This window comes from Syngnathus acus, chromosome 8, assembly GCF_901709675.1.
Source record: "Syngnathus acus chromosome 8, fSynAcu1.2, whole genome shotgun sequence".
Lineage (NCBI taxonomy): Eukaryota > Metazoa > Chordata > Actinopteri > Syngnathiformes > Syngnathidae > Syngnathus > Syngnathus acus.
Window position 1 is genome coordinate 4,300,341 of NC_051093.1, and position 12,250 is coordinate 4,312,590.

At 42.7% G+C, this 12,250-nt stretch overlaps 1 protein-coding gene across 2 annotated transcripts; it reads left to right on the forward strand.

Annotated features, from left to right (window-relative positions):
- Nucleotides 1-1,777: 1,777 nt before the first annotated feature.
- LOC119125810 (myosin heavy chain, fast skeletal muscle-like) lies at nt 1,778-11,713 on the forward strand. Of its 2 annotated transcripts, XM_037256677.1 has the most exons (41): nt 1,778-1,799; nt 2,087-2,144; nt 2,228-2,450; nt 2,631-2,774; nt 2,847-3,003; nt 3,093-3,120; nt 3,197-3,311; nt 3,387-3,479; nt 3,562-3,625; nt 3,730-3,828; nt 3,910-4,013; nt 4,104-4,242; nt 4,332-4,450; nt 4,531-4,680; nt 4,758-4,928; nt 5,017-5,323; nt 5,416-5,483; nt 5,573-5,660; nt 5,743-5,860; nt 5,964-6,087; nt 6,186-6,322; nt 6,416-6,671; nt 6,768-7,010; nt 7,083-7,259; nt 7,363-7,508; nt 7,596-7,686; nt 7,759-8,148; nt 8,240-8,366; nt 8,445-8,563; nt 8,702-8,898; nt 8,979-9,162; nt 9,238-9,403; nt 9,654-9,778; nt 9,898-10,206; nt 10,278-10,481; nt 10,558-10,683; nt 10,760-10,930; nt 11,024-11,128; nt 11,195-11,290; nt 11,376-11,507; nt 11,590-11,713. In XM_037256677.1, exons 3-41 carry the CDS (start codon nt 2,247-2,249, stop codon nt 11,605-11,607), a joined length of 5,811 nt encoding a protein of 1,936 aa, XP_037112572.1. In that variant the 5' UTR covers nt 1,778-1,799; nt 2,087-2,144; nt 2,228-2,246; the 3' UTR covers nt 11,608-11,713. The 2 variants fall into 2 exon arrangements, with proteins under 2 accessions (XP_037112572.1, XP_037112571.1); XM_037256676.1 differs by lacking the exon at nt 11,590-11,713 and having other exon boundaries at nt 11,376-11,528.
- The last annotated feature ends 537 nt before the right edge of the window (nt 11,714-12,250 follow it).

Consider the following 12,250-nt stretch of genomic DNA (forward strand, 5'->3'; position numbering starts at 1 on the left):
TTGTTTTAGGGTAACTATAATTTTATAACATCTGCAACCCTAATGAAGATAATGAGCATAAACAATGTCGAAAATAGATGGATTGATGTAAACTGTTGTGGTGAAAAGGAGGTTTCACGCTACTGAAATAGCAGTCTTACAACGGACTATCAGCATTGATTGTTGACTTAACAAAGTAGCCCGGTAGGAATATTTTGTCTTGCATTTAAGGCATACTCTAATTTTGCAAATGAATCCGAAATGATAATTGAAAATCAACAATAAAATTAATTTCCTACTTTCACTATTTGCTTGAAGACTAAAATCTTATTCCAATTGCAGTAAAGTTCATTTCGGAATCTTGGTTTAATACACAGTGAGGAAATACCTAAAAAGAGGCCAAATTTAAAAGTGACTGAAATTCATCAATTTCAAGTCCTCTTAGATAAGGACCAGGAAAGTCTTCAAAAGTGAAGCAACAAACATACAGCAAAAGTCCGCAAGGACACATGCATCACGCCGCATTAGCAGATGTCAGCGACTTACAGTATCATACACAGCAAGTGGATTCAGTTCAATTGGCTTGCGTGCAATTTATTTTGGGCCTGATCTCAAATGAGTTGCCAAGTGTTTGTTTACCCATTTAGGGACACGCATAGCTGGCGACTGAGCGTGTAAGAGTAGAACCGCATCTTTGGTTGTATTCGAGGAATGTGAGATGCACCGTATACAGGAAACTGAAGACCACTTATGTCTGAGACTGGGTGCCTGTACAAAATAATGTTATGGAGAATTAGGTGAGTTTACATAAGTATTTGCTCATTTTGAAATGGTGTACAACAAATGGAGACGCTAATATAATATGTTTTGAAGATTTAAAATGAGTTTAGCGGTCAGACCAGCAAACAGAAAATTTGGCGTTAAGAATAGATTTACAATTAGGCATTGCATATACATTTCAGTCCGAGGTAAAAAATAGTTCTTAGGAAAGTGGCCAATGAAAGCTTCAGGGTGGGTGAGAGCGTCTTTCTTTCATTACAAAGATTTCAAACATGCAAGTGTCCTGCAACCAAACACCGGTGGAATTCAGATGCGTCTTCCAGCCATCAATCAATCCTTTCCTTCAAGCTATCCCGAATTAAACTCGGTTGACATTAATGACATGTTGCTATGTTCTTTTACATCTAGAACTACATTATTGGGAAGCGTACACAAAGAGTATTCTGGCTGTTTCGCAAAGGATATCAATGGACTTGAGCAACGAGATCACTTTCGCTTGGCGGTGCCAGTCAGCTGCAGAACATTTCCACAGCAATAGTTTTCTCACTCATGGGCAGCAATGATTTTCTATCTTTCTCATGAAAGAATTAATATACACTGTTACTGTACATAAAAGGCCTTAATTAATTTCTGTTGACTGTATATTCTTGTGATCATCATTTTAGTGTTACCACATCCTATAGTTAAGTGATCAAAAAGTAATCGTGGCATGATGGCACATTTTTCAAAAATAAGCATTTTAAATTAAATTTGGAACCATACAGAAGGTTTTTTTTTTATTTATTTTTTTTATTTGAGTAAATTGTTGAGAGTGTTAGTTGGAATTTCACACAAGGGTTTGTGCCATTCAAGCAGATGGTGTAACTTTATACTGGATTTTTTAAATTCTAATAGCAAATGTCCAAGTGACCAAATAGGCAACAGGACGAATAAAGGGCCATGACCAAACTTGAGTGAGTCTCCTGCTGACCAGGCACTCCAACCCTCTATAAAAAAGTCAGCCCCGCTCTCGAGCATCAGCTGATAGGTTTACAACACAGGTGAGTGTGTGGCGTTGGTTTCTTTACTCTTGATTGATGAGTTGATGTAGTGATAGTTGATTTTACGTCACTTCGCATCCATACAGCCCGATTTTAAATGTTACTATTTGTGATGTTATATAAATCCCAACTCAATTTTACACAAATGTATGAATGCAGTAAATAACAACAGCTACCTCACCCTCTATGATTCTCTAATTAGTTACTCAATTCTGATGTGATGTATAATGTAAAAAATAAGGATTGAAACTGTTGCACTAAATAGTATTTTTCAAATTTTTTTACAGCATCGCAAGACTCAATTGGACGGAGTACCCTTGATTTATTTTTTCTAACGAGATAGAGGTAAGACAACATACAAACATTGAAACACTGTATACGTATGGTAGCAAAAGCAAACCGTCATCGCCATTTGAATCTTTTTGCAGTCTCCATTCAAGTGGCACCATGAGCACCGATGCAGAGATGGAGCAGTATGGCGCTGCAGCCATTTACCTCAGGAAGCCCGAGAGGGAGAGGATTGAGGCTCAGGCGGCTCCCTTTGATGCCAAAAGCGCCTACTTTGTGGTTGATCCAGCTGAGATGTACCTCAAGGGTAAAGTCACCAAGAGGGAGGGTGGAAAAGCCACGGTTGAAATTGATGGTGGAAAGGTAGGTAACCGATTGTATGACATCTTGCCAACATTTTCCAGTTCTTGTTAATGTACTACTAATATTGTGAGATATGGTCCTTGTTTCTTAAACTCTGCAAATTTATTTTGGTGATTTTAGGTTGACTGTCAATAATGCTCTAATGAATGTCATCAAGACTAATAGCGTATTGTCATTTAGACTGTCACTGTGAAAGAGGACGACATCCACCCCAGAAACCCGCCCAAGTTCGACAAAATTGAGGACATGGCCATGATGACCCACCTCAACGAGCCTTGTGTGCTGTATAACCTCAAAGAGCGTTACGCGTCATGGATGATCTATGTGAGTTTTCACTTTCTAGCAATCTGTATTTCTTAACTTTACATGTCTAACTTCTCATGGCTACTTCTGCAGACCTACTCTGGGTTGTTCTGCGTCGTGGTGAATCCCTACAAGTGGCTTCCGGTGTACGACGCTACATGCGTAGGAGCGTACAGAGGCAAGAAGAGGATTGAGGCCCCGCCCCACATCTTCTCCATCTCTGACAACGCCTATCAGTTCATGCACACAGGTAAGAAGCCAAGAGACTTTAATTTAAGGAACTAGATGTTGACTACTTTGTACAAATGCTCACTGAAATCACTTATGTTCGTTTTATAGATCGTGAGAATCAGTCTGTCCTGATTACGTGAGTAAAGCAGATAATGTTGGATAACATTACAGGACCCGAGGTCTAAATTTTTATTTGGTTTTGGCTAATGCAGTGGAGAATCCGGTGCAGGAAAGACTGTCAACACCAAGCGTGTCATCCAGTACTTTGCAACAATTGCAGCTATTGGTTCCAAGAAGGCTGAACAACAAACAGCAGGCAAAATTCAGGTAAATGGTGTAAATGTACATGTGGAACAGGATTGGGGCAGGGGAATTACAGTGATTAAATAATTTTTTGGGCAGGGCTCTCTTGAAGACCAAATTGTTGCAGCCAACCCTCTGCTGGAGGCCTACGGTAATGCCAAGACTGTGAGGAATGACAACTCGTCTCGTTTTGTAAGTAGTTCAAATCGTCTTTTTTGTTTTGAGCACTCATTGTGTTATCCTGAATCAAGAAGCTTCTGTTGTTGTTAAATAGGGAAAATTTATCAGAATCCATTTTGGCTCCAGTGGAAAGCTGTCCTCTGCTGATATTGAAACATGTGAGTTTAAACTGTACTCGGAAATAAGCACTAAATACTCATGTTAGGTAGGACAATATAAAATGTAATATTGTCACACTCTCCCATTTAAATACTACTCTCAGATCTGCTGGAGAAGTCCCGTGTCACCTTCCAGCTGTCAGCTGAGAGGAGCTACCATATCTTCTATCAGCTGATGACAGGCCACAAGCCCGAGCTGCTCGGTATGCCACGACAAATAGACTTCAGTAAAACTTCAGTAAATCTGAAAAATTGACTTGTGTGCTCACTGAACTTAACTCCAGAGGGGCTTCTGATCACCACCAACCCATATGACTACCCAATGATCAGTCAGGGTGAAATCACTGTCAAGAGCATCAATGACATTGAGGAGTTCATCGCAACAGATGTAAGGATACAATTCAAACACTATTAAAGAGGTTCGTGCAGTACGAGAATGAGAATCCAAAACTCTAACTGTGGTTAATGTACATTGCAGACAGCTATCGACATCCTGGGATTCACTGGGGAAGAGAAACTCGGCATCTACAAGCTGACTGGTGCTGTGCTGCATCATGGCAACATGAAATTCAAGCAGAAGCAGCGTGAGGAGCAGGCGGAACCTGACGGCACCGAGGGTATGTCATGAGTATTTTAGGAACTGTACCAAGTGTTGAATATAAAGCAGCATTCATGTCTAAACTGACTGTAAAATGTCTCTTCTTAGTGGCTGACAAGATTGCCTATCTTTTGGGCTTGAACTCGGCCGATATGCTGAAAGCTTTGTGTTATCCCAGAGTCAAAGTTGGGAATGAATATGTGACCAAAGGTCAGACCGTCCCACAGGTAAGGAAAATAAAATTGAGACTCCATCATAACTTCCATATTGAACGAAACAAATTGTTACCTTAACATCTCTTTACTAGGTCAACAATTCTGTGTCAGCTCTGTGCAAATCCATCTATGAGAAAATGTTCTTGTGGATGGTCATCCGTATCAATGAGATGTTGGACACAAAGCAGCCAAGACAGTTCTTCATTGGAGTGTTGGATATCGCTGGATTTGAGATCTTCGATGTGAGTCACAGAACAATCGAATCAGCTCGGCCAAATACATCAGTGGATTAATAAGGTGTAATATCTGTATTCTGTAGTTCAACAGCTTGGAGCAACTGTGCATCAACTTCACCAATGAGAAACTGCAACAGTTCTTCAACCAACACATGTTTGTTCTGGAGCAAGAGGAATACAAGAAAGAAGGCATTGAATGGGAATTCATTGACTTTGGAATGGACTTGGCGGCTTGCATTGAGCTTATTGAGAAGGTGAGATACATACTGTATATCCATCAGGCAACATTCAATTTGATTCAAAATCTTGATTTGTAAGTATCTGACAAATACTCTTCTTCAGCCAATGGGCATCTTCTCCATCCTTGAAGAGGAATGCATGTTCCCCAAGGCCTCTGACACAACCTTCAAGAACAAGTTGCATGACCAGCATCTTGGCAAAACCAAGGCCTTTGAGAAGCCAAAGCCCGCAAAGGGCAAGGCTGAGGCCCACTTCTCACTGGTTCACTACGCCGGTACCGTGGACTACAATATCAATGGTTGGTTGGACAAGAACAAGGACCCGTTGAACGACTCCGTTGTCCAGCTCTACCAGAAGGCAGCAAACAAGCTGCTGGCTATGTTGTATGCCGCCCATAATGCCGCTGAAGGTATGAAGCTCATTCGTTTGCTGTCAATTCAGCAATTGCATTGACATTGAATATGAAGGTTCAATAAAACTATTACATATTTTCAAAATTAGAATCTGGTGCAAAGAAGGGAGGAAAGAAGAAGGGTGGTTCTTTCCAGACTGTCTCTGCTCTATTCAGGGTAACATGAGAAAAAACCTGAAAGAAATAGATGACTTTTCCATCAATTTCTGTTGACATTAAAAAGAACTGTTCTATTCTGCGTCACAGGAGAACTTGGGCAAGCTGATGACCAACTTGAGGAGCACTCATCCTCACTTTGTGCGTTGCCTGATTCCCAACGAATCAAAAACCCCAGGTTCGATCTTTTAGAGAAGAGTCCTTTTCCTGAACTGTACCCCGAAAAAAGAAAATGAATGACTAAAATCTTTTGCATTCAGGTCTGATGGAGAACTTCTTGGTCATCCACCAGCTGAGGTGTAACGGTGTGCTTGAGGGTATCAGAATCTGCAGAAAGGGCTTCCCCAGCAGAATCCTCTATGCTGATTTCAAGCAGAGGTAACTGTAAATTGTTCAAATGTCATCACTGAAAGTGAGACACTAGGTAAAAAAACAAACAAATACGATGTCCTGTGATTAACCACCCAGCCTTCTTTCACAGATACAAAGTATTGAATGCCAGTGTCATTCCTGATGGACAATTCATTGACAACAAGAAAGCTTCAGAGAAACTGCTGGGCTCCATTGATGTGGATCACACTCAGTATAGATTTGGACACACAAAGGTGCATTTCCAGAGTAACAAATGGAAAAAGAAGACATACCACATATTCTGCTGGATAGATATTTGCTAAAGACGTATTTACTTCAATTGCTGATCTAGGTGTTCTTCAAAGCTGGTCTGCTGGGTACCCTGGAGGAGATGAGAGATGAGAAACTGGCTGCATTGGTGACCATGACTCAGGCTCTCTCCAGAGGATATGTCATGAGGAAAGAGTTTGTGAAGATGATGGAGAGGAGGTAAGTCTATTGTCATTTAGTGTACATCCAACCAACAGCAGTCCCCAAAAACATACCGCAATAAAATACCCTTCTGTTCCTTTCCTCCCTCAGAGAATCTATCTTCAGCATCCAGTACAACGTCCGTTCCTTCATGAATGTGAAAAACTGGCCGTGGCTGAAGCTGTACTTCAAGGTCAAGCCTCTCCTGAAGAGTGCCGAGACTGAGAAAGAGCTGGCGCAGATGAAGGAGAATTATGATAAGATGCAATCAGACCTGGCTACGGCTCTGGGCAAAAAGAAGGAGCTGGAGGAGAAAATGGTGTCCTTGCTGCAGGAGAAGAATGACCTGCAACTGCAAATCGCAGCAGTAAGGGAAATAGTAGATACTTAGTACATGGCATACTCTGCAAAGACCTGCACAAAATGCAGTCTCAAATTGTGTACATTCTTCATTTGCATCTAGGAAGGTGAGCACCTTTCAGATGCTGAGGAAAGATGCGAGGGGCTCATTAAGAGCAAGATCCAGCTCGAGGCCAAAGTCAAAGAGACAACCGAGAGATTGGAAGATGAAGAAGAGATCAATGCTGAGCTGACCTCTAAGAAGAGGAAGCTGGAGGATGAATGCTCAGAGCTCAAGAAAGATATTGATGATTTAGAACTCACCTTGGCTAAAGTAGAAAAAGAGAAACATGCCACTGAAAACAAGGTGAACTTTGACTTCATCTTAAATTTCACGAGCAGAAACAGCTGGCAGTGACGTGTTGCTTAAATATTTTAGGTGAAAAACCTGACAGAGGAGATGGCAACTCAAGATGAGACTATTGCCAAGTTGACAAAGGAGAAGAAAGCCCTCCAAGAGACTCACCAGCAAACACTGGATGATCTGCAGGCAGAGGAAGACAAAGTCAACACTCTGACCAAGGCCAAGACAAAGCTGGAGCAGCAAGTGGATGACGTAAGAACACCATCATGGCCACATAAATGATTCAAGTGGACTCAGGTAGAACATCTTTTAAGGATCATGACTCATTGTCATTTAAATAAATGCGATGCAACAGCTTGAGGGCTCCCTGGAGCAAGAGAAGAAGATCCGCATGGACCTTGAGAGAGCCAAGAGGAAGCTTGAGGGTGACCTGAAACTGGCCCAGGAATCCATAATGGATCTGGAGAATGATAAACAACAATCAGATGAAAAAATCAAGAAGTAAGAGAAAGAATCAGATTGGAACTTGTGGTTTCTGTTGATTACTGCTGCAAAGATGTAGCATGTCTTTCTCCTTTCTCCTCAAAGGAAAGACTTTGAGACCAGTCAGCTCCTCAGCAAGATTGAGGATGAACAGTCCCTTGGTGCTCAGCTCCAGAAGAAGATCAAGGAACTCCAGGTACATTAATTACACTTGCCATGAGAAGATCTCATTGGGTTGCAGTCAATACAATACTATTGTCCCATCTAGGCTCGTATTGAGGAGCTGGAAGAGGAGATTGAAGCTGAGAGGGCAGCTCGGGCTAAGGTGGAGAAGCAGAGGTCTGACCTCTCCAGGGAATTGGAGGAGATCAGCGAGAGGCTCGAGGAAGCCGGTGGAGCAACGGCCGCTCAGATTGAGATGAACAAGAAGCGGGAGGCTGAGTTCCAGAAGCTGCGTCGGGATCTTGAAGAGTCCACCCTGCAGCATGAGTCGACGGCCGCCGCTCTCCGCAAGAAGCAGGCTGACAGCGTGGCAGAGTTGGGCGAGCAGCTCGACAACCTCCAGCGTGTCAAGCAGAAGCTGGAGAAGGAAAAGAGCGAGTACAAGATGGAGATTGATGACCTCTCCAGCAACATGGAGGCTGTTGCCAAATCCAAGGCAAGAATAATTATAATGACAAAATGAAATTCTTTGGATCTATATGATGACACACTAAATGCTGACAATCCCTTATCCTTTATGATGACAGAGCAACTTGGAAAAAATGTGCAGAACACTTGAAGACCAGTGTGGAGAGCTCAAATCCAAATACGATGAGAATGCTCGTCAGTTGAATGACATCGCTATACAGAAGGCAAGACTCCAAACGGAGAATGGTAAGTCAGCTGTGGGCAAACCGTGATGAAATTTGCAATGTGAATGTTCAAATACTAATACTCCGAATTTGCATTCAGGTGAGTTTTCTCGTCAGCTTGAGGAGAAGGACGCCCTTGTTTCTCAGTTGACGAGGGGCAAACAGGCATTCACTCAGCAAATGGACGAGCTCAAGAGGCTGAACGAGGAAGAAGTGAAGGTAGAAGATACTATAAACAGGATGCAATCCTTCTCCTGTGTCGCAAGTTACACGAGCCTTGCTTCAAACGATCACTGAAGGTTTCTTTTTCATACAAACTGAAACAATAACTCAAATTGATTTTGTTGGGTTCATCAGGCCAAGAATGCCCTGGCTCATGCGGTTCAGTCTGCCCGCCACGACTGCGATCTGCTCCGAGAGCAGTTTGAGGAGGAGCAGGAGGCTAAAGCTGAACTGCAGCGAGGAATGTCCAAGGCCAACAGCGAGGTGGCACAGTGGAGGGCCAAGTATGAGACCGATGCTATCCAGCGCACTGAGGAGCTGGAGGAGGCCAAGTAAGGAACTTTGACATAAGGGTAGAATGTTTCCAGAGATTTTCTGCAAATGACAACCCAAAAATCTTTGCCCATTACAGAAAGAAGCTTGCCCAGCGTCTCCAGGAAGCAGAGGAGTCCATTGAGGCTGTGAACTCCAAGTGTGCCTCTTTGGAGAAGACCAAGCAGAGGCTCCAGGGTGAGGTGGAGGACCTCATGATTGATGTGGAGAGAGCCAATGCCCTTGCTGCCAACCTTGACAAGAAGCAGAGGAACTTTGATAAGGTGAACGAGCGATTAAATATTGTGACGACTCCATAGTTCACAGTACTTCAATACGAAAAATCGAAATATGTCCAGATCATGGCCGAATGGAAGCAGAAATTTGAGGAGGGCCAGGCAGAGCTGGAAGGTTCCCAGAAGGAGGCCCGTTCTCTCAGCACTGAACTGTTCAAGATGAAGAACTCTTATGAGGAGGCCTTGGATCAGCTGGAGACCTTGAAGAGGGAGAACAAGAACTTGCAGCGTGAGTCATTATGACTGATATGAAACTAGCTTATGCAACCAAGATGATTAACCCCACTGTTTACACCCAAAGGTGTTGTTAGCAACAGTACAATTTCAACACTATCATATAAAGTACTGTATTTTGATCATGTTAAGATGGCTCCAGTCTAGTCTAGATATACTTAAATTAATGCCGAGCTTCCAAAGTATTGTTTATTTCCATTCCACTATCTTAAGGATGTTTAATATTTGTGTTTATTCTTCTATAGAGGAGATCTCTGACTTGACTGAACAGATAGGTGAGAGTGGAAAGACCCTCCATGAGCTGGAAAAGGCCAAAAAGACAGTGGAGAGTGAAAAGTCTGAAATACAGACAGCACTGGAGGAGGCAGAGGTACAGTAAATAGAATGTCTTGATACTTTGAATGTCTTTATTTCATAAGGAATGTATGTCTTCAATTGGATAACACACAACTTGGTGAAGCAAAGCGACAATTTCAACTTTCTCCAAAGGGCACGCTGGAGCACGAGGAAGCCAAGATTCTCCGCATTCAGCTCGAGCTCAACCAAGTCAAGGGCGAGGTTGATAGAAAGCTGGCCGAGAAGGACGAGGAGATGGAGCAGATCAAGAGGAACAGCCAGAGAGTGATTGACTCCATGCAGAGCACGCTGGACGCTGAGGTCAGGGGCAGGAACGATGCCCTGAGGCTCAAGAAGAAGATGGAGGGAGACCTCAACGAGATGGAGATTCAGCTGAGCCACGCCAACAGACAGGCTGCTGAAGCCCAGAAGCAACTGAGGAATGTCCAGGGACAACTCAAGGTGAGTTTATGATTATTACTCAAACTGTTGGAGGCTAAAGGAATTAAAGAAAATGCTCTGCTCTTTGCTAGGATGCTCAACTGCACCTTGATGATGCTATTAGAGGACAAGAAGACATGAAGGAACAGGTTGCCATGGTAGAGCGCAGGAACGGATTGATGCTGGCTGAAATTGAGGAGCTGAGAGCCGCTCTGGAACAGGCGGATAGATCCCGCAAAGTGGCCGAGCAGGAGCTGGTTGATGCTAGCGAGCGTGTCGGACTGCTTCACTCTCAGGTTCGTGCACAATAGTTCTGAAGTCTTTCACTTTCGGATACAAAACAGTTCTGATTCATAAATTTGTCACGTTCAGAACACCAGCCTGATCAACACCAAGAAGAAGCTGGAGGCTGACTTTGTTCAGGTTCAAGGTGAGGTCGACGATGCTGTTCAGGAGGCACGAAATGCTGAGGAGAAGGCCAAAAAGGCCATCACTGATGTGAGTGAGAACGTGAACACCGACCTGCCAATGGAATCAATATTTTGAAATATCAAAACAACACTCTTGATTTCAGGCTGCCATGATGGCCGAGGAGCTGAAGAAGGAGCAGGACACCAGCGCTCACCTGGAGAGGATGAAGAAGAACCTGGAGGTGACTGTCAAGGACCTGCAGCACCGCCTGGATGAGGCCGAGAGCCTCGCCATGAAGGGTGGCAAGAAGCAACTCCAGAAACTCGAGTCTAGAGTACGTTATGGTATTTTGTCTACAACTATTTTTGAGCATCACACCGGACTTGAGATCAATCTTATTATCGGACAAATGTGTTTCCTTCGTCAGGTGCGTGAGCTTGAAGCTGAAGTTGACGCCGAACAGAAACGTGGAGCTGATGCTATTAAAGGAGTCCGTAAATATGAGAGAAGAGTGAAGGAGCTGACCTACCAGGTATCTTCTTTTTCACTCAAGTTTAAAAAGCCACATTTCAACACTTTCAAATTTTTGTTTGTATAGACTGAGGAGGACAAGAAGAACATGACCAGACTTCAGGATCTGGTGGACAAATTGCAGCTCAAAGTCAAGTCTTACAAGAGGCAGTCTGAGGAGGCTGTGAGTAAATTTTCAAAATATATTTTCCATATTGGCTATAATTAGTTTTTTTTTTTACTCTGTCCTATCTCTAAATCTTCCACAGGAGGAGCAGGCCAATACTCACATGTCCAGGTTCAGGAAGGTCCAGCATGAGATGGAGGAAGCTCAGGAGCGTGCTGACATTGCCGAGTCCCAGGTCAACAAGTTGAGGGCCAAGAGCCGTGATCTTGGCAAGGTGACTACAGACTTCGATTAACAACACTTGCTTGGTGAACTTGAATAGAGTTAATATTTGTTCATGTTTTTTTTCCCCCTAGTCTGACGCTGCTGAATAAGGGACCACCCTTGGAGGACATTCAACAGAAATCATATAATATGAAGTAGCTGTTGAAATGGCTTCTTCCGATGCTTTTACTCAATAAAATTTACTCGCATCTATGATTATGTCTCATTCAGTTCTCACTGTAGCTTTTCAAATAGCACCTTTGAAGCTACAAGTTTTATTACACATGGTTTGTGAATTTGCTTATGCAAAAAAAAAAACGTCCCATAAAACATAGCATCGGGAAATGAGATTACTCTCGACGACTGACATTAATTTTCGCTTGGAAAATAATGCACATACTCAAAGCAATATCACAATGTAATAACATGTAGTACCCTCATTATTCATATTACAACCAAACTAGCAAGATTATTCTTTAATACTCCTAATTAGCCTGGTGAGAATATAATAAAACAAAAATAAGAACAGATCAAGTGTAAGACTACCACAACCTATAATAAGTCAAAGTCTGCTTTATTGTCACAACCCACTCTACTAGCTTGCTAATAACTAATGCTAAGCGAATGCTAGCTCTTTTACGAAGATATTTTCTTGCCTTCATTTTTACATAGGTACCATTAACTGTGTGTGAAAAGTGTGATAAAAGACTAAACTTACCCTGCATAATTTTATCCATTTTTTGTCCACCTTCT

Coding starts and splice junctions, on each gene's coding strand:
- LOC119125810 (XM_037256676.1), top strand. CDS start 2,247: ATGAGCACCGATGCAGAGATGGAGCAGTATGGCGCTGCAGCCATTTAC. Junction 4,451..4,530: donor AAGGTCAGACCGTCCCACAG/GTAAGGAAAATA, acceptor TCTCTTTACTAG/GTCAACAATTCTGTGTCAGC. Junction 10,684..10,759: donor CCAAAAAGGCCATCACTGAT/GTGAGTGAGAAC, acceptor TCTTGATTTCAG/GCTGCCATGATGGCCGAGGA.